Below are 24,350 nucleotides of genomic sequence, written 5' to 3'. Positions count from 1 at the left end.
GTGCTCAAACCCACATTCAAGAACTTAATTAACCCTTCAGGTGCTTCACAGGAATTTTTGGAATGTGGAAGAAAAAAAATGAACATTTAACTTTTTTTCACAAAAATGTTACTTTAGACCCAATTTTTTTTATTTTCGCAGGGGTAACAGGAAGAAATGGACCCCAAAATTTGTTGTGCAATTTCACCCTGGGCACGCAGATACCCCATATGTGGGGAAAAACCACTGTTTGGGCGCACGGCAGGACTCGGAAGGGAAGGAGCGCCATTTGAATTTTCGATTGTAAAATTTGCTTGAATAATTAGCGGACGAAATGTTGCGTTTGGAGAGCTCCTGATGTGCCTAAACAGTGGAAACCCCACACAAGTGACCCCATTTTGGAAACTAGACCCCCCTGGGAACTTATCTAGATGGGTGGTGAGCATTTTGAACCCCCAGGTGCTTCACAAACTAATCCGTAAAAATGAAAAAGTATTTCCTTTTCCACTTTTTCATTTTTACGAATCAATTTGTGAAGCATCTGGGGGTTCCAAGTGCTCACTATGCATCTAGATAGGTGCCTTTGAGGGTCTAGTTTCCAAAATGGGGTCAGAAGTGGGGGAGCTCCAATGTTTAGGCGAACAATGAGCCGAAGTCAGAGAGAAGCTGCAGCCCTGGCTTCCTGTTGATGTTCAATACGTCTGAAGGCGGGGACAGTGAAGCCAGGGCTGATTGGGCACAGGGCCCATGTGATGTAACAACCTCACATGAGCCTCGGGAATGCGAATCCTGACACCGCTGGAATGGTGCCGTCATGGGAGGTTTGTTTAAGTGTTTTTATTTTAACAGGACCAAACATGAGGAATGAGAAGGGGTTGCCTTACTAGTGGACAACCCCTGTGTGGGTTCTCTGGTGCTTAACAAAAGCTGATTGATGGCTAAAACATTTCCCACATTCTGAACATGAAAAAGGCTTCTCTCCTGTGTGAGTTCCCTGGTGTATAAAAAGACTGCATTTACGGTTAAAACATTTCCCACATTCTGAACAGGAAAAAGGTTTCTCCCCTGTGTGAATTCTCTGGTGCTTAACCAAATCTGATTTCAGGTTACAACATTTCCCACATTCTGAACATGAAAAAGGCTTCTCTCCTGTGTGCGTTCTCTGGTGTATTTCAAGATGCGCTTTCCGGTTAAAACTTTTCCCACATTCTGAACATGAAAAGGGCTTCTCTCCTGTGTGAGTTCCCTGGTGTATAAAAAGACTGCATTTACGGTTAAAACATTTCCCACATTCTGAACAGGAAAAAGGTTTCTCCCCTGTGTGAATTCTCTGGTGCTTAACCAAATGTGATTTCAGGTTACAACATTTCTCACATTCTGAACATGAAAAAGGCTTCTCTCCTGTGTGGATTCTCTGGTGTATTTCAAGATGCGCTTTCCGGTTAAAACATTTCCCACATTCTGAACAGGAAAAAGGCTTCTCCCCTGTGTGAATTTTTTGGTGCCTAACCAAATCTGATTTCAGGTTAAAACATTTCCCACATTCTGAACATGAAAAAGGCTTCTCTCCTGTGTGAGTTCTTTGGTGTATAACAAGATTCCCTTTCAGTGTAAAACATTTCCCACATTCTGAACAGGAAAAAGGCTTCTCTCCTGTGTGGGTTCTCTGGTGTCTTTCAAGATGAGCTTTCCGGTTAAAACTTTTCCCACATTCTGAACATGAAAAAGGTTTCTCCCCTGTGTGAATTCTCTGGTGCTTAACCAAATCTGATTTCTGTGTAAAACATTTCCCACATTCTGAACATGAAAAAGGCTTCTCCCCTGTGTGAGTTCTCTGGTGTCTAACAAGATCTGATTTCTGGTTAAAACATTTCCCATACTTGTGACAAGAAAATCTGTTCTCTGCATGAATTTTTTGATGTTTAAGAGAAGACTTTTCGAGGAGAAAACCATTTCCATATTCTGAACGTGAAAATGGCTTCTTTGAATTAGGAGCAGTTCGTTTTTTAATGCTTATTTTGCGACTTTGATTTTCCTTAGTGGTCGGTAATGAATCAGAAGACAGGACCTGTTTCAAAGGATCAGATGACAGATCTTTGCTGTGACGGGATGATGGTATATCTGGAGTAATGGCATTCACTTCAGTTGTCTGTTGTGGGATAACACGATTATCAGATTTAAAAATTGAAGATGACAGCTGTCCCTCTGATCTCCTCGTACAGTTATCTGCTAAGAATAAAACCAATTATTATTTTAGAATAAAATATCTTTGAATTTTATATTTTTTAACATTTCTACTTAAACTTTAAAATGGTAAGTTATGAAAACATATTGAATTATTCACCAAGAAAACCTCATAGGATGACCCAGTAGAGCACGGTGTGCAACTTTTTGTTCAGTCTGCTTCCCAAATATGCAATAAAAAGCCACCAATGTTATGTAGGCGAAAATAATACCACTCAAATCCATCATCTGTTAATGGAAAAAAACAGGGGTTTCCACATCACTAGTGGCTCAAAGGCTCTTGAAAAGCAACATGGCTTCCATAAACTAATCCAGCAATATCCACTCTCCCAAAGTCAAATCTCCCCCTTGCTTCTGAGCCTTGTGTGTGTCCAAACCACATGTACCATCCATGTATTTGGCATTACTATAGTGAGAAGAACCCACTTAATTTACGGTGTGTGTCTCCTGGAGTACAATCTGGGCACTATGTGTTGGGTAATAAAATGGTATATTTGCAATTTTCACTCTCCAACATCCACTGAGTGTTAATTTCTGGAAAGCGCCTGTGGAGTCAAAATAGTAACAACTTCTAAAGATTGATTCAATGAGGGTTATCATTTCCAAAATGTAGTCATTATATGGGGATTTCTACTGCTGATTTTCTGACATCTATATATATAATTGACTTATCCCGTCTGTCTGTCTGTCTATCTGTCTGTCTGTCTGTCCAGGAAATCCCGCGTCGCTCATTGGTCCGGCAGCGGCCAATCAGAGCCGCAGGATTTCTGAAAAAAGATGGCGGCCGTTAGCGGCTCATCTGCGGGACGGAGCTCAGCGGCGATGCAGCCGGGAGATGACCGGCGCGAGGCGCTCATCTCCCGGCCGCTAGCAGCAGAAGGACCTCGGCCGCCGGACCCATCTGCGGGACGGAGATGCAGCCGGAAGATGAGCGGCGCGAGGTGCTCATCTCCCGGCCGGTAGCAGCGGAAGGACCGCCGGCGCCGCTGACCTCCATGCGGAAGGGAGGACCGGGGAGCGGCGCTGCGGGTGGGGATATTTCTGCTGCGAGCGCCCGCTCATGTCCCGGGTTCTCGCAGCGGAAGTACCCGCACAGGCAGCGCCGCTCCTCGGTCCTCACCAAGACGATTCGATGATTGGTTGCGGTCTTCGGACCCGACCAATCACTCATCTTACCGCAAAAGTTAAACACCGCTGTGCTGATTGGTCGCGGACGCTGCCCGTGACCAATCACCGATTTGGGCGCCACATTTAAATATCGGCCGCGACCAATCAGCACAGCGGTGTTTAAATGTGGAGCCAAGATCGGTGATTGGTCGCGGCCAATATTTAAATTTGGCGCCCAAATCGGTGATTGGTCGCGGACGCTGACCGCGAGCAATCAGCACAGTAGTGTTTAACTTTGGCGACAAGATCAGTGATTGGTCGCGGGCCAAGACAGCGACCAATCACCGATTTGTGCGGCAGATTTAAATAGCTGCCGTGACCAATTGGATGTCAGCGCCGCTCCCCGGTCCTCCCTTCACATCCTAGCCACATGGATGTCAGCGCCGCTCCCCGGTCCCCCCTTTACACCCTAGCCTCATGGATGTCAGCGGCGCTGCCTGTGCGGATACTTCTACTGCGAGAACCAGGGACATGAGCGGGCGCTCGCAGCAGAAGTATCCCGACCCGCAGCGCCGCTCCCCGGTCCTCCCTTGACTCCCTAGCCGCTGATGTCCCCACAGTATCCGCCTGGTGTTACAAAGGTCCGGACATTTGTGTTAAAAATCGCTGATTGGTCGCTGGCGCTGCCCGCGACCAATCACCGATTTGGGTGCCAAATTTAAATATCGTCCGCGACCAATTAGCACAGCGGTGTTTAAATGTGGAGCCAAGATTGGTGATTGGTCGCGGCCGATATTTAAATTTGGCGCCCAAATCGGTGACTGGTCGCAGGCAGCGCCCGTGACCAATCAGCACAGTAGTGTTTAACTTTGGCCGCAAGATCAGTGATTGGTCGCGGGCCAAGACCGCGACCAATCACCGATTTGTGCGGCAGATTTAAATAGCTGCCGTGACCAATTGGATGTCAGCGCCGCTCCCCGGTCCTCCCTTCACATCCTAGCCACATGGATGTCAGCGGAACTGCCTGTGCGGATACTTCCGCTCTGAGAACCCGGGACATGAGCGGGCGCTCGCAGCAGAAGTATCCCGACCCGCAGCGCCGCTCCCCGGTCCTCCCTTCATACCCTAGACGCTGATGTCCCCACAGTATCCGCATGGTGTTACAAAGGTCCGGACATTTGTGTTAAAAATCGCTGATTGGTCGCAGGCGCTGCCCGCGACCAATCACCGATTTGGGCGCCAAATTTAAATATCGGCCGCGACCAATCACCGATCTTGGCTCCACATTTAACCCCTTACTTACTGGGGACGTATTAGTACGCATATTTGCGTACCGCCAGTTCAGTGAGGGCTCCGGCGCTGAGCCCTCACTGAACCGAGCACATGTCAGCTGATTCTTACAGCTGACATGTGCCCGCAACAGCCGCGGGTGGAATCGCGATCCACCCGCGGCTGTTAACCAGTTAAATGCTGCTGTCAATCTCCGACAGCAGCATTTAACGCGCGCTTCCGGGTAGCGCGTCATAAGCCCCGCCCACCGGCGACCTCGTCACGTGATCGCGGGTCGCCGATGGGCGTGCATGACAACCCAGGGTCTGCAGCAGACGCCTGTGGTTGTCATGATCTTGTCGCTATGAGCGCCACCTAGTGGTCGGCGCTCATAGCACAGGACCATTTCTGCTGCATGCAGGGAACCTGCTCGTCCCCTGTATGTAGCAGAGGCGATCGGATAGTTGCTGCTTCTAGTCTCCTATGGAGACTATAGAAGCATGCAAAAAGTAAAAAAAAAAAGTTTTTAAAAATATAAAAAAAAATAAAAAAATATAAAAGTTTAAATCACCCCCCTTTCGCCCCATTCAAAATAAAATATATAAAAAAAAAACCCACATACACATATTTGGTATTGCCGCGTTCAGAATCGCCCGATCTATCAATACGAAAAAAGAATTATTCCGATCGGTAAACGGCGTAGCGAGAAAAAAATTCTAAACGCCAGAATTACGTTTTTTGGTCGCCGCAAAATTGCAATAAAATGCAATAACGGGCGATCAAAACATCGGATCTACCCCAAATGTTATCAATAAAAACGTCAGCCTGGCACGCAAAAAATAAGCCATCAATCAGCCCCAGATCACGAAAAATGGAGACGCTACGCGTCTTAGAAAATGGCGCTATTTTTTTATTTTTTTTTTTTACCAAATTTTGGAATTTTTTTTCACCACTTAAATATAAAAGAACCTATACATGTTTGGTGTCTATGAACTCGTAATGACCTGTAGAATAAGAAGGGCAGGTCAGTTTTAGCATTCAGTGAACATGGTAAAAAAAATAAATAAAAAACAACTGTGGTATTGCACTTTTTTTTACAATTTTACCGCACTTGGAATTTTTTTCCTGTTTTCCCGTACAGGATATGATAAAACTAGTAATGGCGTTGAAAAGTACAACTCGTCCCGCAAAAAATAAGCCCTCACATGGCCATATTGACCAAAAAATAAAAACGCTATGGCTCTGGGAACAAGGGGAGCAAAAACGAAAATGCAAAAACGAAAAATGCTCCGGGGCTTGTACTGATTGGTCGCGGACGCTATTTAAATGTGCCGCCAAAATCGGTGATTGGTCGCGCATAGCGTCGGCGACCAATCAGCACAGCGGTGTTTAAATGTGGAGCCAAGATCGGTGATTGGTCGTGGCCGATATTTAAATTTGGCGCCCAAATCGGTGATTGGTCGCTGGCAGCGTCAGCGAACAATCAGCGATTTTTAACACAAATGTCCGGACCTTTGTAACACCATGCGGATACTGTGGGGACATCAGTGTCTAGGGTGTGAAGGGAGGACCGGGGAGCGGCGCTGCGGGAGGGGATACTTCTGCTGCGAGCGCCCGCTCATGTCCCGGGTTCTCGCAGCGGAAGTACCTGCACAGGCAGCGGCGCACCCCGGTCCTCACTAATACGATTCCGCTCCCCGCTCCTCACCAATACGATTCGCTGATTGGTCGCGCTCTCCGCACTCGACCAATCAGTGATCTTGGTGCTAAAGTTAAACACCGATTTGGGCGCCACATTTAAATAGCGGCCAATACCAATCACCGATCTTACCGCCACATTTAAACACTGCTGTGCTAATTGGTCGCGGATGCCAGCCGCGACCAATCAGCGAGCTTGGCGCCAAATTTAAACAACGCTCCGCTAATTGGTTGCGGACGCCAGATGCGTCCAATCAGCGAGATTGGCGCCAAATTTAAACAACGCTCTGCTGATTGGTCGCGGACTCCAGCTGCGACCAATCAGCGATTTTGGCGCCAAATTTAAACACCGCTCTGCTGATTGATCGCGGTCGCAGGCCGAGATCAATCAGCAGTATTGGCGCAAAATTTAAACCTCACTCTGCTGATTGGTCGCAACCACCGGCCGCAACCAATCTGCATTTTTTGTGCCAAATTTAAACACGCTCTCCATTCCTCACTAACACGGTTTGCTGATTGGTCGCGGCCGCCGCCCGCGACCAATCAGCGATTTTGGCGCAAAATTCAAACACCGCTTTGCTGATTGGTCGCGGCCTCGACCCATCAGCATTATTGGCGCCAAATTTAAACCCCGCTCTGCTGATTGGTCGCGGTCGCGACCCATCAGCATTATTGGCGCCAAATTTAAACCCCGCTCTGCTGATTGGTCGCAGCCGCCAGCTGCGAACAATCAGCGAGATTGGCGACAAATTTAAACACCGCTCTGCTGATTGGTTGAGGCCGCCGGCCGCGACCAATCAGCGATTTTGGCACCAAATTTAAACCCCGCTCTGCATCGCTCTGCATCGCTCTGCTGATTGGTCGCGGTCGCCGGCCGCGACCAATCAGCAGTATTGTCGCCAAATTTAAACACCTCTTTGCTGATTGGTCGCGGTCGAGACTAATCAACGATTTTGGTGCCAAATTTAAACACGCTCTCCAGTCCTCACTAACACGGTTTGCTGATTGGTCGCGGCCGCCGCCCGCGACCAATCACCGAGATTGGCGCCAAATTTAAACACCGCTCTGCTGATTGGTCGAGGCCGCGACCAATCAGCAGAGCGATGTTTAAATTTGGCCCCAAAATCGCTGATTAGTCGCGGCTGACGGCCGCGACCAATCAGCAGAGCGTTGTTTAAATTTTGCGCCAAATTTAAACCCCGCTCTGCATCGCTCTGCTGATTGGTCGCGGCCGCGACCAATCAGCAGAGCGATTTAAACACCGTTTAAATCGCAATTTAAACGGTGTTTAAATCGCAATTTAAACACCGTTCTGCTGATTGGTCGCGACTAATCAGCGATTTTGTTGCCAAATTTAAACACGCTCTCCACTCCTCACTAACACGGTTCGCTGATTGGTCGTGGCCCCTGCCCGCGACCAATCACTGATATTGCCGCCAAATTTAAACACCGCTTTGCTGATTGGTCGCGGTTGCCGAACGCGACCAATCAGCGATTTTGGCGCCAAATTTAAACAACGCTCTGCTAATTGCGCCCGGTCGGCCGCATACATATTCTAGAATACCCGATGCGTTAGAATCGGGCCACCATCTAGTTTTATTATATTAGGGCTTCTACAAATATTGTGTCCCATCTCCTCTGGGATCTGCACCTGCGATGTCTGCTTCAGTCACCAAATAAGAGATAATCAGGCGCACTCATGGAGATAGCCTTGGTAATAGATTTATTGTGACAGAAGAAAGCCATATGCTGGGTTACGTTTCAGCCCTATCAGGGTCTTTCTGAAACATCGCTAGAATAAGAGATATATACAAAATTAGCTGTGCTGTACAAATATACACGAGGTCCTAAAAACTGACTATACATGAATGATATATACGGAAATCATGGGGAACAAAAACAAAACAAAAACCATATTGTATAATAATACTGACCATATGGAGCGTTGTCCAGGGGAGTTAGTGTGGAGCGCTGTGTGCGTTTGCTGTGGTGCCATTGGTGTCAGTGGGGGAGTGTATATATGCGCTTAGCTCGGTACACACTGCGTCTGAAGCCTCGCTCTGGCTCTCAGTCCTGGGTCACTTCCGGTGCTTTGACACCGGAAGTACCGAGCTAAGCGCGTATATACACGTTCCCACTGACACCAATGGCGCCAGAGCACCACCGCAAGTGCACACAGCGCTCCACACCAACTCCCCTGGACAATGCTCCATATGGTCAGTATTACTCCCGGTGTCCACTTTTCCTTTATACTACTGATTACATCTCAGCTACTTTTATGTCTTTTCCAACAGCCTCCACCGTACCACGGTTGGACAGTACATTTTTGCTAACAAGCATACAACTTCCTTATACTTCGGACATTACCATACCTAGGTTTGTACCATTTCAATGTCTTCTTTCCCCCTCCCCCTTCCAGAACATATCCGTCTCACCTATTAACTAAACCCTCCCTGGGTACATATATATGTGCACATATGTTTGGCTCTAGTCCTTAGCCCTCAAATTCTTGCTTTTAGTCTTCCTATTGTTCTTACCCCTATATGAATCTATTATTACTTCATTTTTTTGTTTTCTTTTTGGTTGTTTTGTTGTCTTCGTGTCATGTAGTTGCATAGAATATATGTTTGGGCAATATGGTTTTTGTTTTTGTTCCCCATGATTTCTGTACATATTATTCCTGTATAGCCAATTTTTAGGACCACAGGTATATTTGTACAGCACGGCTAATTTTGTATCTCTCTCTTCTTCTAGCGATGTTTGAGAAAGACCCTGATATGCTGGGTTACGTTACCAACCCTATCCCTTTTTTCATCATCAAGTATTATATTTCCCAACACTGTGATGAATGACTGTCACAATAAATCTATTTGCAGGGATATCTCCATGAGTGCGGCTGATTATCTCTTATTTGATTATTTGGAATCTTCCGGTCCGGACGGCACCACCACTTATTTTTGAGAAACGCCTTATTGCAGCTACCAGGTACACATGAATTGGCCTATTTATGCCCTAAGATTTCTCATTTATTTTTATTTTCTACAGCAGTAATGCTATTCATATTTCATATATTTCATGTTTGCATGCTTGGCGTTACAGAGTGCTACTTTATCTGTTAATTATTCATTCTGCAAGCGGCGCTGGTGATGGAGAAGACGTCGGAACCAGAAGCTCTGGGTGGCGCAGGCTCTGTCCAGCCACTAAGATTAGGGTTGCTGGGACCAGTAGTACTATCCAGTCTAGCAGTATGGGTGTGTGCTGTCCAGCTGGAGTAATCTGCACCCTACTAAAGCTGGAAGCATATTGCTGGAAGCTGCCATATACAGCCTTGTTCTCCTCTGGTTCAGTCCTCTGTGCTCAGCTCCCGGCTTGTGTATTTGTTTCTGTTGTGATCCCGGCCCGTTTACTGACTACTCTTGTGTCTTCTGATTTTGTATTTTCTCTATCCTCTTGGTTCTGACCCGGATACCTGACTATTCTTCTTCTCATCTCACTCCACAGAACACCAGGTAACACCGTGGCCCAAGCCTAGGGGTCTCTGTGTAAGTCCAGATCCATGTAGAAGGGATAAATGGTGATGAGCAAAACTGTGACTAAAGACAATAACACATCTACAGAAATAATGAAAGTCAACGGTCTTCATCAGTAAAAAAATGAGTAACTAGTGGTGAAACCTCTCTGGAGTAATTAGAATATGCGGCTCGGTGGCTCTTGGCCATCTAAATTGTCGTAAGGGCCAATATTTTCTATCACATGGAGTTTCAAGAAAAAATAAATTTTTAAAGAGAACTATTTATAATACTGCAGAGCTGAGGTATCTTAAATTTATATCCCAGGCTTCTGGGAGAGTCAATGGAGACCTTTTTTTTTTTTAAAAAAAAACACTACCAGCCAGTTACAGGCCGATCCCACCACAATGAAACCATCATACAGAATGAACCTATAAAAAAAAACAACTTATTTTTTTATTCTATGCTACATCCCCAACAACAATGTATGTATGAGGGGAGAACTACAAACTAAATCGGAGATTCACACTCCTTCAACCTTTTAATGCGATTACCCCCTCTACGGTTTAACGGTACATGGTCTATGATTGGATATCTCAATTGTGCGACTGTATGGGACATGGCACTGAAATGGGCTGGTATGGGCAACAAAGGGGGCGCAGTGGTCGTTATGGACCGAGCCTATTATATTTCGGAGATCAAATCCCAGTTGACGGACAATGAGACCTACTCTGCAATTCCTTTCAATCCCACATCACAGATAGCAGATCTAATTACTAGACTGTTTTCCTACCATGCAAAGAAAGGCACTATTGCCCCTAAACTCTGAATTTTTGGTCAACAATCATCCAACTACACCAGTTTTTTTATACGTTGCCTAAGATACATAAGAATTTACTCACACCACCTGGTAGGCCTATCGTTGCCTCTACTGACTATTTTATCACCACTTGTCATTACGCTCAAGAAAATTCTGACACCACACATCCCAAAAATTCCTTCGTATATTAAAGATACAAGTAATTTTCTTACATCTCTAGGGAATTGGACCACATCCCCAGAAATATTTTTCTAGTAACCATGGATGTAAATGGTTTGTATAAGAGTATTGACCATCACGACGGCATCACAGCCACTTCCAATTTTCTTAATACTCGTACTCAACTAACATTGGCAGAAATTCACTTCTAAGTTGACATTCTTATGCTGATCCTGGCAAAAAATGATTTCCTCTTTGAGGATCAATTTTATTTTCAAAAGAGGGGGACAGCAATGGGCTCAAACGCAGCGCCCCCTTTATGCTAACATCTTCATGGCAGACTTTGAGGATGTCTATGTCTACACACATGATTTTTTTCAGAAATATTGGAAACGTTTTATCTACGATATTTTCTTCATTTGGACAGACACTGACAGTGAGCTTTTCACTTTTTTAGGATACCTCAACACTTGTGTCCCCAATCTAACATTCACAATACTTCATAATCCATGTTCAATCCATTTCCTAAATACCCTGATCACCCTGACAGAGACTGGCTCACTCGAGAGTGACCTCTATGTCAAGCCCACTGACAAAAACAGCTTGCTGTTGTATTCCAGTTGTCACCCACGTCATATAAAAAGAGCTCTCCCCAAATCACAACACTGTAGGGTCGAACGTATCGTTTCAAATAGCGAGATTAGGAGTATCAGACATAGGGAAATGGACCAGAAGTTTCTTCAGCGTGGTTATCCTGATCATATTCTGAAATCTAATACCCCACGTTCCCCATCTCACGAACAGACTAAAAGAATAGCATTCGTAAACACCCATCACCCCTTTGGAGGGGCGATCTACCAATGTATTCAACGACACTGGTCACTATTAATGCAATCGTATCCCTCTATACCGGAATTTGCCAACAAACCCTTACTGTGCAACAAACGCCCACATAATATTCGTGACCATCTTGTTAGAGCCGATGTGGGCTCTACTAAAAGAGGACTGGTACAACACACTTTGATGACACCACGTCGGGGTACCTTCCCATGTCAAGGATGTCTTCAGCGCTCTAATGTAATGAAGGGCGACTCATTTACACATCCCCTATCAGGGAAGAGATACCCCATTCGGGAATATTTCACTTGCGATTCTACATATGTAGTGTACCTGATTAAGTGTCCTTGCGGTCTCTGATATGTTGGTGAGACTACCCAACATATCAGAGACCGCATTTCACAACATAAATTGACCATTAGGTGTGGAAGTACCATGTTGCCCATACAAGCCCATTTCAGTGCCATGTCCCATACAGTCGCAGAATTGAGGTATGAGGTCACAGACCATGTACCGTTAAACAGTAGAGGGGGTAATCGCATTAAAAGGTTGAAGGAATGTGAATCCTTCTGGATACACACGCTTCAGACCCTACATCCCAAAGGTCTTATTAACAGGGAGTATGAAATACAGTTTTAGAGCAATTCTCCCTTGGTGTTTTGTTTTCTATAAGCCTTCCACAAAGGTATTCCATATGATCATATGATATTCCATGTCTATTAAGCTATTTATTGGTACATTGTCCAGATTACTTGTTGATTCTCATGTTCTGAAGTGCCACTTATTATTTCTCCTTTTTATTTTAGGTCACCCATTAGCACCATCCTCTTTTACCGTGCTCTAGGAACGTAGTTCACCTATGGAACATCACTACCCTATCACAATTGGATTATGATATAGTTATTTATCTCCATTTGAAATATCTACCATCTGGGGGAATATAGTACGCTCTCCTATAATCCTTGTTGGACCTAATGGTGACTGAACACACATTCTCCATCTCATAGCTTGATACTAATACAACACTTCCTTTCTGGAGAGCTGTGAACCACAATGCGTTCCACCGAATCGGAAGCTCCGTACCATGTGACAGGAAGTTCCCGCACATGTGACCCGCAGGTCCTTCCCACAGTAATCGGCTACACTCTCATGCTGGGGAGCGCGCCCACACTAAAATCACCAATGAGGTAGCGCACAGCGCGGTATTTAAGGAGGGGACTCCTCCAACCCCCTTATACCACTTACCAGAATGGTCTTTCCACTATCACCCTGCACAGGTATGAGATCTCCATTATACATGGGGTTTATTGTTCCAGTTTTGCCATTGGCGATTATAGAATTTTATTATATTATGATGATGTTGCTTTGAGTCTCTCACTGTACTTATTTATACATGCTTGCTAAATTAGGACGCAACAGAGCTCCCTTCACGAACACTGATTTCAACCCTGCTTTATTCAGGATTTCTTGTGGCCATAATAGGTAATATTAACTCAATATATAACTAATAGTTTCTGTCTATATCACGCGGCCCTGTTGGACCTTATCTAGGATCTATTGTCCACCTGGCTTATCCTTCCGATACCACTCCTCTACCTCTATATTTATCTTTTTGGTGGGGTTCTAGGAATTGTCACTATAATATTCTGTAGCCTATAATAGGCAGAACCTGCCATATCTGTTATACCTGTATTAATTTTGGTGTGTTTTGTTTAGTGATGGATTTGCCTTGAAAAAGACCGGTAAAAAGGTGGAAACGTTGGCCCATGCTCTGGGCTTATGCTCTGTTTACAAGAGGGGTATATTTCTTATTCAATAAAGCATTTGAAAATTTCATTTATTGGAGTCCCGAAGTTCATTTTCCACTTCTAAATGGAGTTGCACTCATTTATGGTGGACCATTGGAGCTACTATGAGTCCTGACCAGGAGAGTAGAGAAAGTATTAGCGCCCCCATTTCAGGAGAGATTGTGCAGTAATCTGAATTCCTTAGGATTGAAAACATAATGGAATTTATGACATGGAGTGAATCCATGAAACCAGGGCTCGAGCCAACACATCTCCTGCAGGCGTGAATAAATGTATATTACAGCCATCAGCCACGCACAGCTTAGAGATATATCATGGCACAGGTGTAATTTTTTTATGTAGTTTATCGCAATCTTGTTTGAAGTTAGTTCATTTTAAAAGAAATTGAAAAGTCAGGATAAAGGGAGACTCTGTTGTTATTGTAGAGAAATTCACACTTGGCCCTTACTGCACATTTAATGTCGATCATAAAAGTGAAGTTTGGCCAGAAAGACTGGACCTGGTCTTGTAGGGACTAGCGTTGAGCGAGCATGCTCGACACTGCTCGGTACTCGCCCGAGCATCTCACTACTCGGGATGTTCGGCGAGCACCGAGTATTTCCGGGTTACTCGGGCGGGAGCTCGGGTCTCCGCCCTGCACGTTTGGAACTCTTCACAGAGCCAATGAACATGCAGGGATTGCCAGCCAGTCACTGTAATGCCGCCGCCATGTTCTTTGTGGGCATTACAGTGATTGGCTGGCCACACAGCATCACCTCGAGTATTTAAAACTGGGCGCTGCCATCTTGGACACAGTCGCTCCGGATCAGACAGTGTAGGGAGAGTGCTGCTGAGCTAGGGAGAGATTTATACTGCGAAATAGTTAATGTAGTGTCTCTAAAGCCTGCCAAATCAAACAAACGGTCCTTCTCAGGACTAATATCCATCCCAGATATCAGGCAGGCAGGCTGTATAGGAGACGCAGTGGTTATACCAGCAAACGCTGCATTACAGTCCTGTGTGCTCCTGTGGTCAAATTGCGAGACTTATCCCCCGGTCTCAGGGGCCAGGAAAAATCCTTTTTTCTTTTTTCATCTAAATCCTGTATTTTTTTTTTCCCTCAGTCAGACTGTACAAATTAACCTTTTGGTATTCCCTCCCCCCCCCCCACCCAAAAAAAAAAAATTGAGTGTGTCTGTGAGTGTTCAGACACCAATATACAGTTATATGAAAAAGTTTGGGCACCCCTATTAATCTTAATGCTTTATAAAAATTGGTGTTTTTGCAACAGCTATTTCAGTTTGATATATGTAATAAATGTTGGACACAGTAATGTTTCTGCCTTGAAATGAGGTTTATTGTACTAACAGAAAATGTGCAATCTGCATTCAAACAAACTTTGACAGGTGCATAAGTATGTGCACCCTTATCATTTTCTTGTTTTAAATACTACTACCTACTTTTTACTGACGTATTAAAGCACTATTTTTGGTTTTGTAACCTCATTGAGCTTTGAACTTCATAGCCAGGTGTATGCAATCATGAGAAAAGCTACTTAAAGTGGCCACTTGCAAGTTGTTCTCCTGTTTGAATCTCCTCTGAAGAGTGGCATCATGGGCTCCTCAAAACAACTGTCAAATGATCTGAAAACAAAGATTATTCAACATAGTTGTTCAGGGGAAGGATACAAAAAGCTGTCTCAGAGATTTAACCTGTCAGTTTCCACTGTGAGGAACATAGTAAGGAAATGGAAGAACACAGGGACAGTTCTTGTTAAGGCCAGAAGTGGCAGGCCAAGAAAAACATCAGAAAGGCAGAGAAGAAGAATGGTGAGATCAGTCAAGGACAATCCTCAGACCACTTCCAGAGAGCTGCAGCATCAACTTGCTGCAGATGGTGTCACTGTGCATCGGTCAACTATACAACGCACTTTGCACAAGGAGAAGCTGTATGGGAGAGTGATGCGAAAGAAGCCGATGCTGCAAGCACGCCACAAACAGAGTCGGCTGAGGTATGCAAAAGCACATTTGGAGAAGCCAATTTCTTTTTGGAAGAAGGTCCTGTGGACTGATGAAACCAAGATTGTGTTGTTTGGTCATACAAAAAGGCGTTATGCATGGCGGCAAAAAAACACAGCATTCCAAGAAAAACACTTGCTACCCACAGTAAAATTTGGTGGAGGTTCCATCATACTTTGGGGCTGTGTGGCCAATGCCGGCACCGGGAATCTTGTTAAAGTTGAGGGACGCATGGATTCCACTCAGTATCAGCAGATTCTTGACAATAATGTTCAAGAATCAGTGACAAAGTTGAAGTTACGCAGGGGATGGATCTTTCAGCAAGACAATGATCCAAAATACCGCTCCAAATCTACTCAGGCATTCATGCAGAGGAACAATTACAATGTTCTGGAATGGCCATCCCAGTCCCCAGACCTGAATATCATTGAACATCTGTGGGATCATTTGAAGAGGGCTGTCCATGCTCGGCGACCATCAAACTTAACTGAACTGGAATTGTTTTGTAAAGAGGAATGGTCAAAAATACCTTAATCCAGGATCCAGGAACTCATAAAAAGCTACAGGAAGCGACTAGAGGCTGTTATTTTTGCAAAAGGAGGATCTACTAAATATTAATGTCACTTTTCTGGTGAGGTGCCCATACTTATGCACCTGTCAAATTTTGTTTGAATGCAGATTGCACATTTTCTGTTAGTACAATAAACCTCATTTCAAGGCAGAAACATTACTGTGTCCAACAGTTATTACATATATCAAACTGAAATAGCTGTTACAAAAACACCAATTTTTTATAAAACATTAAGCTTAAGATTAATAGGGGTGCCCAAACTTTTTCAGAGAACTGTATCTGTTTAAAAGAGTCTGGTGTAGGACAGATAACTAGAACTGTGGTTTCGCAGTTCCACGGTTCAAATTTCTGTATTATCCACCTTTTTGCCTTTTTTACATAAAAAAATAAAAAAATTGAGTGTCTCGCTCTGTGTTCAGACACAAATATATCTGTTTAAAAGATTCTAGTGTAGGCAAGAGAAATAGGACTGTGGTTTTCCTTTTCCACGGTTCTAATCTCCTTTTTGTTACCCTTTTTCCATTGATAGTGCGAGTGTAAGCTATTTTACTTTCTTTACAATGGGCAAGGCGCGTGGAAAGGGACGTGGAACTGGACGTTCTGGTGATGGTGCGTGTAGAGGACGGGGCTGTGGCCAAGGTGAAAATGTGCCACAACCAACAGCCACATCTTCTCGCTCCCACTTCTTGACCGAATTACTAGGGAAGCAGACTACAACACCAGTGTTGCGAACTGATCAGTGTGAACAGGTTATTAATTGGATAGCAGATAATACTTCCAGTTACCTGGGTACCACCACCTCCGGTCTGTCTTCCACACGGTCAAGTTTTAGTAGTCTCGACCACATACTCCTCCTCACCCTGATGCTCCTTCCTCCCACCATGCAGAGTGTCGTCAGACAGCAACTGATCCCACACTTGGACACTCTGAAGAGCTGTTCACTGGTCCATTTCCATATTTGTGCCCCTTGCCTGCTCCGCTTGAAGAAGTGGTGGAAGAGGAGATCCCATGTAGCAATGCCCAAATATTTAAACAGGCACGGCCAGAGAAAGTCGACGCTGGCAATTTGTCACAAGAGGTGGACGATGACGAGACATAATTGCCATGAAGTGAGGAGGAGGGTCGTGGTGCGCAAGTGGAAGAGGAGGAGGTGGTGGATGATCTAGTAACTGACCCAACGTGGCAGGAGGACACGCAGAGCGAGGCCAGCAGCACACGGGGGGGGGGGGGGGGGGAGGCAGAGTACCCCAACAGGCAGGAAGAAGCAGTGTGGTGGCCGCACAAAGAAGGCGAACAACAGTTCTCCGTAACACCAACACGAGGGACGTTGCCAGTACAAGCGGTAGGTCTTCCAGAGTCTGGAATTTTTTTAAAGACTCTGCTGATAACCCCAAAAAGGCCATTTGTACCACCTGCCATGCCAGCATCAGCAGGGGTGACAAAACTATCAGCTTGACCACCACCAGCATGATCAGCCACATGGCAGCAAAGCACCCGACTTTGTGGGGCGAACCCTAGGGTCCACAACCAGCGTTAGCAGGTGTCACCACTGCTTCTTCCGTTGTTGTGCGCGTAATAGAACCCCCTGTTGTGCGTGCAAGGCAATCCCCTGTCCATACTGCATGTAAAGATGCCCCCTCCTCTCAGTCTTCACTTGTTATGGCAGTTTCTCAAGAAACAGCATCAACGTCCACGTCCCACCGCAGCGTTCAATTGTCCATATCCCAGAGCTTTGAACGAAAGTGCAAATTTGCAGCCAACGCCCCACAGGCCACAGTCCTAAATACGCACATTTCACGACTGCTTGCGTTGGAAATGCTGCCTTTTAGGCTGGTGGAGATGGAATCCTTCCACAACCTTATGGCGGTGGCTGTCCCTCGGTACTCGGTCCCTAGCCGGCACTATTTTGCCCGGTGTGCCATCCCCGCACTACACAAGGACGTGTCCCAAAACATCTGCCGTGCCCTCAACAACGCAGTTACTGGGAGAGTCCACCTGACAACGGACACGTGGACAAGTGCTTGTGGCCAGGGACGGTACATCTCCCTGACGGTACACTGGGTAAACATAGTGGAAGCTGGGACCCAGTCGGACCTTGGGACGGAACCCATCCTCCCCACACCAAGGATTGCGGGCCCTATGTCAGTCAGAGTTGCCCCCCAGTGTACAGCTCCTGCGTATCATCCTCCTCCTCATGTTCAGCCTCCATCTCAGATATCACCACATCAGTTACAAGCTGGAAGCACTGCAGTACTGCCTCAGCCAAGCGGCAACAGGCTGTGCTGAAACTCATAAGCTTAGGTGATAAACCTCACACTGCTTGTGAGTTGTGGACAGCTGTGAAAGAGCAGGCAGATCTGTGGCTGAGACCGCTGAACCTACATCCAGGCATGGTCGTGTGTGACAATGGCCGTAACCTAGTGGCGGCTCTGAGGCGAGGCGAGATCACACACGTACCATGCCTGGCTCATGTGCTTAACCTCGTGGTTCAGCGGTTTCTTAAAACGTACCCCGAGTTGCCAGATCTGCTCGTCAAAGTACGCCGCCTGTCAGCTCATTTTTGGAAGTCGGCTACAGCTTCGTCCGCCCTTGCTGTGTTGCAGCAGCGTTTGCAGCTTCCGGCACACCGATTGGTGTGTGATGTCCCCACACGTTGGAACTCTACCCTCCACATGTTGCAAAGGATTTGTGAGCAGAAGAGAGCAGTTGTGGAGTACCAGCTGCAACAAGGCCGTCGATATTCAGGTCAGACTCCACACATAAGACCTCAGGAGTGGACCTGGATGTCTGACATATGTACCATCCTGACAAGCTTTGAGGAGGCCACCAAGATGGTGAGTGGCGATGACGCCATCATTAGCGTCAGCATCCCACTTGTCTGTCTTTTGCAACGCTCTCTGCAGAGAATTAAAGAGGAGGCATTGCAGCCAGAGTATGATGAGATGGATCAAGAAGCCGTAGCGGGCGATTACACACAGCCCAGCCTCATCTCATCCCAACGTGCATTGGGGAACAATGAGGGATAGGAGGAGGAGGAACAGGAGCTGGTATCATGCGCTGTAGACGGTAGTACCTGTACAACTGTCATACAGTCGGTTCAGCGTGGGTGGCCCGAGGACAGGGGGGAGGAGGAAGAGGAGAGCATGGTCAGTCGTCATCTTGGTGAGGACACGGAAGTCTTGCCCGTTACCAGTCTGGCACGCATGGCTGACTTTATGTTACGCTGCCTTAACCGTGACCCTCGTGTTGTGAAAATGTTGGGTAACAGCGATTACTGGTTGGTGACACTTTTAGACCCCCGCTACAAGGAGAACTTTCACTCTCTTATTCCTGAGGTGGAGAGGTCTACAAAAATGTGGAAATACCAGAAGGCCCTTGCTGCAGAACTGTTAAAAAAATTCCCATCTGAACACGCTAGCGGCAGAGGTCACAGTTCGTTGACCAACCAAGGCGTACAGGTGAGAGAGACGCAACTCCAATGCAGCAGAGGTAGGGGAACACTGTCAACGTTCTGGGACAGTTTTCTGAGACCCACCCAGCTTACAGGCCCTGAGGCGCGGGGTACTCTCGCAAGGAGTGGAAAGTTTCAAAAGATGGTGAGGGAGTACCTTGCCGACCGTACCAGCGTCCCCCATGATTCCTCTGTGCCTTTTAATTATTGGGTATCCAAGCTGGACACTTGGAATGAACTCGCTCTGTACACCTTGGAGGTCCTGGCCTGCCCTGCCGCTAGCGTGTTATCGGAGTGTGTTTTTAGTGCCACTGGGGGAATTATAACTGATAAGCGCACTCGCCTATCAACTGACAATGCTGACAAGCTGACCCTTATCAAAATGAACAAGGGCTGGATTGGGCCAGACTTCTCATCACCATCAAATGACAGCAGAGTATCAAAGTCAAATCCACTGTGTTATTTCGGGAGGTGTATTCCCATGCACCGCTTCACACCCACACATGGGTATACGCTTCCTCATTTCGGCTGTTTTTTGCTCTTCTCCTTATCCTCAGCCTCCACCACCACTGTACCACCATGGTGACCGTGGTCCGTGTTGCCAGCATTGCAAGTTCCTCCGTCCTAATTTTTGGCAGCTTTTGCTTGGAAGGTATAGGCAAAGACTATAGGAGACCCACTCCCCAATAATGGGAATAATGTTTTTAATATGCTGTACTGCAAGGCTCTTCCAAGGGGCATTAAAACCGTCTTGTTAAGCTACTGTGACCTCCACCACTCTTCCAAGGGGCATTGATATTGTCTTTTTATTCCACTGCGACCTTCACCATTCTTTCAAGGGGCATTAAAACCGTCTTGCTAAGCTACTGTGACCTCCACGACTCTTCCAACGGGCATTGCATTTCCTACTAATTTTAGTCAGCTTTTGTTTTTCAATGCATAGGCGAACAGTAAGGGAGACCCCCTCCCCAATAATGGGTAGAAGGTTTTTAGTATGCTGTAATCCACGTCTGTTTCAAGGAGCATTGCAGTTCCTCATAATTTTTGGAAAGCCTTCCATTCACTGCTTAGGCCAACAGTGTACAGGAGACCCAGTTGCTATAAATGGAAAAAACGGTTTAGTTAAGGCCCTCTGACCTCCATGTCACTTCCAAGGGGCATTGGAGTGCCTCGAAATTTTTGGTAGGCATTGCACTCACTGTATGCCCTATAACTGTGTAGCCGAAACGCTCCTTTTGGTACAGAAACATATCCTACAAGACATGTGTGGTTGACTGGCCTGAGATTGATGTGAATGGTCCCTGTTCCTCCTGCTCTTTTTCCTTTGCCACCACCTCATCCATCATTCATCACCTGAAGCTTTGTTTTAACGGGAGTCATAGAACTGGGATAGTAGCAGGAAAACATCCAGCAATCCTCGGAGGATGTAGGATATGCGCCAAAACGCTGACCACCTCAGGCCTAGCCGCTACTACATACATGCGCTTGCATTCCAAGTAACAGAAAGCTAAGGAGATGGATGGCCTCATGATCATGAATAATTTACTCGTTGTGTAGGAGGCCGACCACTGCTGCTGTCTACCTTCTGAACTTTGTGTTGAAGCCTGATTGACCCAGGACCCGCAATCCTCTATGTCTGGAGGACGTGTTGCATCCCAGTGTCCAACTGTGTCCCGGCTTCCACAATATTAACCCAGTGTGAAGGCGTCAGTCAGATGGACCATCCCTGGCCACATTCACTTGTCCACGTGTTTGTGGTTAGGCTGTCCTTCAAATAAGGGCAGCTGGGGACCGAGTATGGACACCCGGCCGCCCCATTGCGGCTGGAGACCGAGCGTGGACACCGGGCCGCTGGGGACCGAGTATGGACACCAGGCCGCCCCCTGGCGGCTGGGGACTGAGCGTGGACACCCGGCCGCCGGACGGCTGGGGACTGAGCGTGGACACCCGGCCACCGACCCAGCCATGACATGGTGGCCGGCGTCTGCCTCCACATGCCTAAAAGGATCAATTTCAAGTGCAAGCAAGCTAGCAGTATGGTATTGCAGCCTGGGGGTGGGTGGGAGGCAGGTTGCACACTTACGCTTGCATTCCAAGAAAACAAAGCAGATGCTAACTTCTATCATCATCATCATGCTCCTCACCTTGGCACTCTCAACTCCCCTGATGGAGAAGCCAGGGCCCACCGGAGAAGTCTGGTTCTCTGGTGGGCTCGTCCAATGCTGCCCTAAAGCAGGCCAGGCTAAGAAAAGTGTGGGGGAAGTTCCCAGGAGAAATAGGGGCAGCTGGGGACCGTGTGTGGGCACCCGGCCGCGGGACGGCTGGGGACCGAGTATGGACACCCGGCCGCCCCCTGGCGGCTGGGGACCGAGCGTGGACACCGGCCACCGGGCGGCTGGGGACTGAGTATGGATACCAGGCCACCGACGCAGCCATGACATGGTGGCCGGCGTCTGCCTCCACATGCCTAAAAGGCCCAATTTCAAGTGCAAGCAAGCTAGCAGTATGGTATTGCAGCTTGGGGGTGGGTGGGTGGCAGGCTGCATACTTGCGCTTGCATTGCAAGGAATGGGGAGGTACAATTGAACACTGCCCTGGGACAAGGACTTGCACAGGGATAGTTGCAAGTCTGCATCTTCTGATGCGGCAAGGATCACTTCTGATGGGCACACTTTTAGGCAGTGACCTGGGGGTCAGAAATGCTTCCTGGTGCGATGCCCATGCTGTCCCCATGTCTTTTGAGCACTGTCACTATCGTTTTGGGCACTTTTTAGGCTTTCTACAGACTCCCGGGGGTGAAGCCGCAAAAATGCTCGGGTCTCCCATAGACTAACATTGGGCTCGCTGATCGAGTCGAGCACCCGAGTATCACGGTGAGCTCGGCCCGAGCTTCGAGCACCCGAGCATTTTTGTGCTTGCTCAACACTAGTAGGGACCATATGAGCACATTCAGCAGCACAGAAGGGAGAGAAGGAAGATTCATCCAATAAGATATCAGGGATCTAGGAAGCCAACTGCATCATTACCCTCCGTTTCTCTTACAGGCCCATCATAATATTTTTCTTCAAGTGATTTTCTAACTTGTCAGCACATTCTATGTACACTGTCATTTGGCTTTATAGTTTACAGATCTGGACAGGTAACGGTCAGTAGGAGAATGTTGTGATCTAGAAGCAAAATGGTGATCACACGATTGTGATACGGCTGGACTACACCACCGATAAAACAGCCATAGTTGGTGATTGAGAAGAATCTGTGACTTCTCTACATTTAGTGTTCAGTACTCACCTGGGTAGTCATATGTAGGAATCTCCTCTTTACACCGCTCATCACCCCTCACATACGTCTCTGTAGTATTAATATGGGTCAGATCTTCACCCTGAAACAAATATTGTAAAAGTTACAGACAGATGGAGAAGTCACATCTATGATCAGCTCTAATCCTGCCATCTCCACTGTTCTTATTACACAAGTATATAACATATAATACTGGTGGATAAAACAAGACTGAGCACAAGACCTTCACAGCCGTCTACACATCATAGGGGAGATCTCATGACACCTTCTATCCATCTACCTGATGATCCTGAGGAACATTGGGACCTTCTTGTTTACAGTCCTGTGGAAGAAGAGGACGGGGACATCTCTCTGGTGTTGTCCTCTTACTGGATAGATCTGGAGAAAACACATACAGGGACTAAATTCATTCTTTACATACAGATAATTATAGGCCGTGTGTATTTAGTCCTGTCTATTACCTGGTGATGTGAGGGGCTGGGGAACCTCCATCATGACGTCTTTGTACAGATCTTTGTGTTCTTTTAAATACTCCCACTCCTCCATGGAGAAATAGACAGCGAGATCCTGACACCTTATAGGAACCTGACACATACAATGATACAGTCATCCCCCTGATCCCTTCATAGCATAATTGTATAATGTCCCAGCATTCCCAGAAGTGTCACCTCTCCAGTCAACAGCTCAATCATCTTGTAGGTGAGTTCTAGAATCTTCTGGTCACTGATGTCCTCATGTATTAGGGGGTGAGACGGAGGCCTTGTGATTGGGCTCAGGGGTCTTCCCCATCCCTCAGACACAGGGTCCTGACAGCACTCACTAGAGGTCTTCTTCACTACTGTATAATCCTGGTTATGGAGAGACACAATAATAAATCTCACTACAGACATTTCCAGAGTCCTCACCTCTCCAGTTCTGTCCATCTGTTATTCCCATAGATAAGAATGATGTAATGTGACATCATCCGAATCTCTCACCTCTCCACTAACACGGAAGAGGATCTCTAGGGTGAGGTGTAATATTTTCTCTGCCATCTTGTCTCTGTCCATATCCATCTTTGATCGGTAAATGAGGAAAATTCTCTTCTATAGAAGATCTTCACTGAGAGGTTCCGATATTGTAGAGACCTGAATGGGAAGAAGATGAGCAGATGTAACATCATAAAAATCCTGTGTAATAATACAAGTACTGGAGACAATAAGTGGAAACATATGAGGAGATTTATTATTTTACAGTAGTTTTCTTCTTTACATCTACTAATAAAACCTATATATTTTAGGCCACAGACAACAAGCAGTTTCTTTGGAGTCTGCAGCTGAATACGTTTCTCATAGACTCATCTTCCATAACTCTAATTCTCGTCTCATTTACCGACACTGGAATCGGCATTAGCAATACTTCAGGAGATATTCATTACACGTGACATGAGAAATAACTACTTCATGATGAGGACGACATCTTCATCTTCTACTAAGGCTCTAGAAACATATTTGGCCACAGTCTTTCACTGACTATATCATCACCGGCCGTCTATATAAATGTTTCCCGTCTTCCCCAGACTCTTATCTTCTATCTAATTAGATCTCATGTCTGATTCACACACA

At 46.4% G+C, this 24,350-nt stretch overlaps 1 protein-coding gene across 1 annotated transcript; it reads right to left on the bottom strand.

Moving 5' to 3' along the window:
* Positions 1–556: 556 nt before the first annotated feature.
* On the bottom strand, positions 557–23,816 carry LOC141205560 (uncharacterized). Its single transcript, XM_073664130.1, has 6 exons — positions 23,724–23,816; positions 23,415–23,594; positions 23,208–23,331; positions 23,027–23,124; positions 22,738–22,828; positions 557–2,205 (listed from the first exon to the last, which is right to left on the bottom strand). The coding sequence occupies exons 1-6, from the start codon at positions 23,799–23,801 to the stop codon at positions 863–865; spliced, it is 1,914 nt and encodes a 637-aa protein (XP_073520231.1). The 5' UTR covers positions 23,802–23,816; the 3' UTR covers positions 557–862.
* Between the last annotated feature and the right edge of the window lie 534 nt (positions 23,817–24,350).

This window comes from Phyllobates terribilis, unplaced genomic scaffold, assembly GCF_046119375.1.
Source record: "Phyllobates terribilis strain yellow unplaced genomic scaffold, ASM4611937v1 Scaffold_140__1_contigs__length_4765195, whole genome shotgun sequence".
In the NCBI taxonomy this organism is placed as follows: Eukaryota; Metazoa; Chordata; class Amphibia; order Anura; family Dendrobatidae; genus Phyllobates; species Phyllobates terribilis.
Note: the sequence above shows the minus strand (reverse complement) of the source record. Positions and strands in the feature narration are given on the sequence as shown.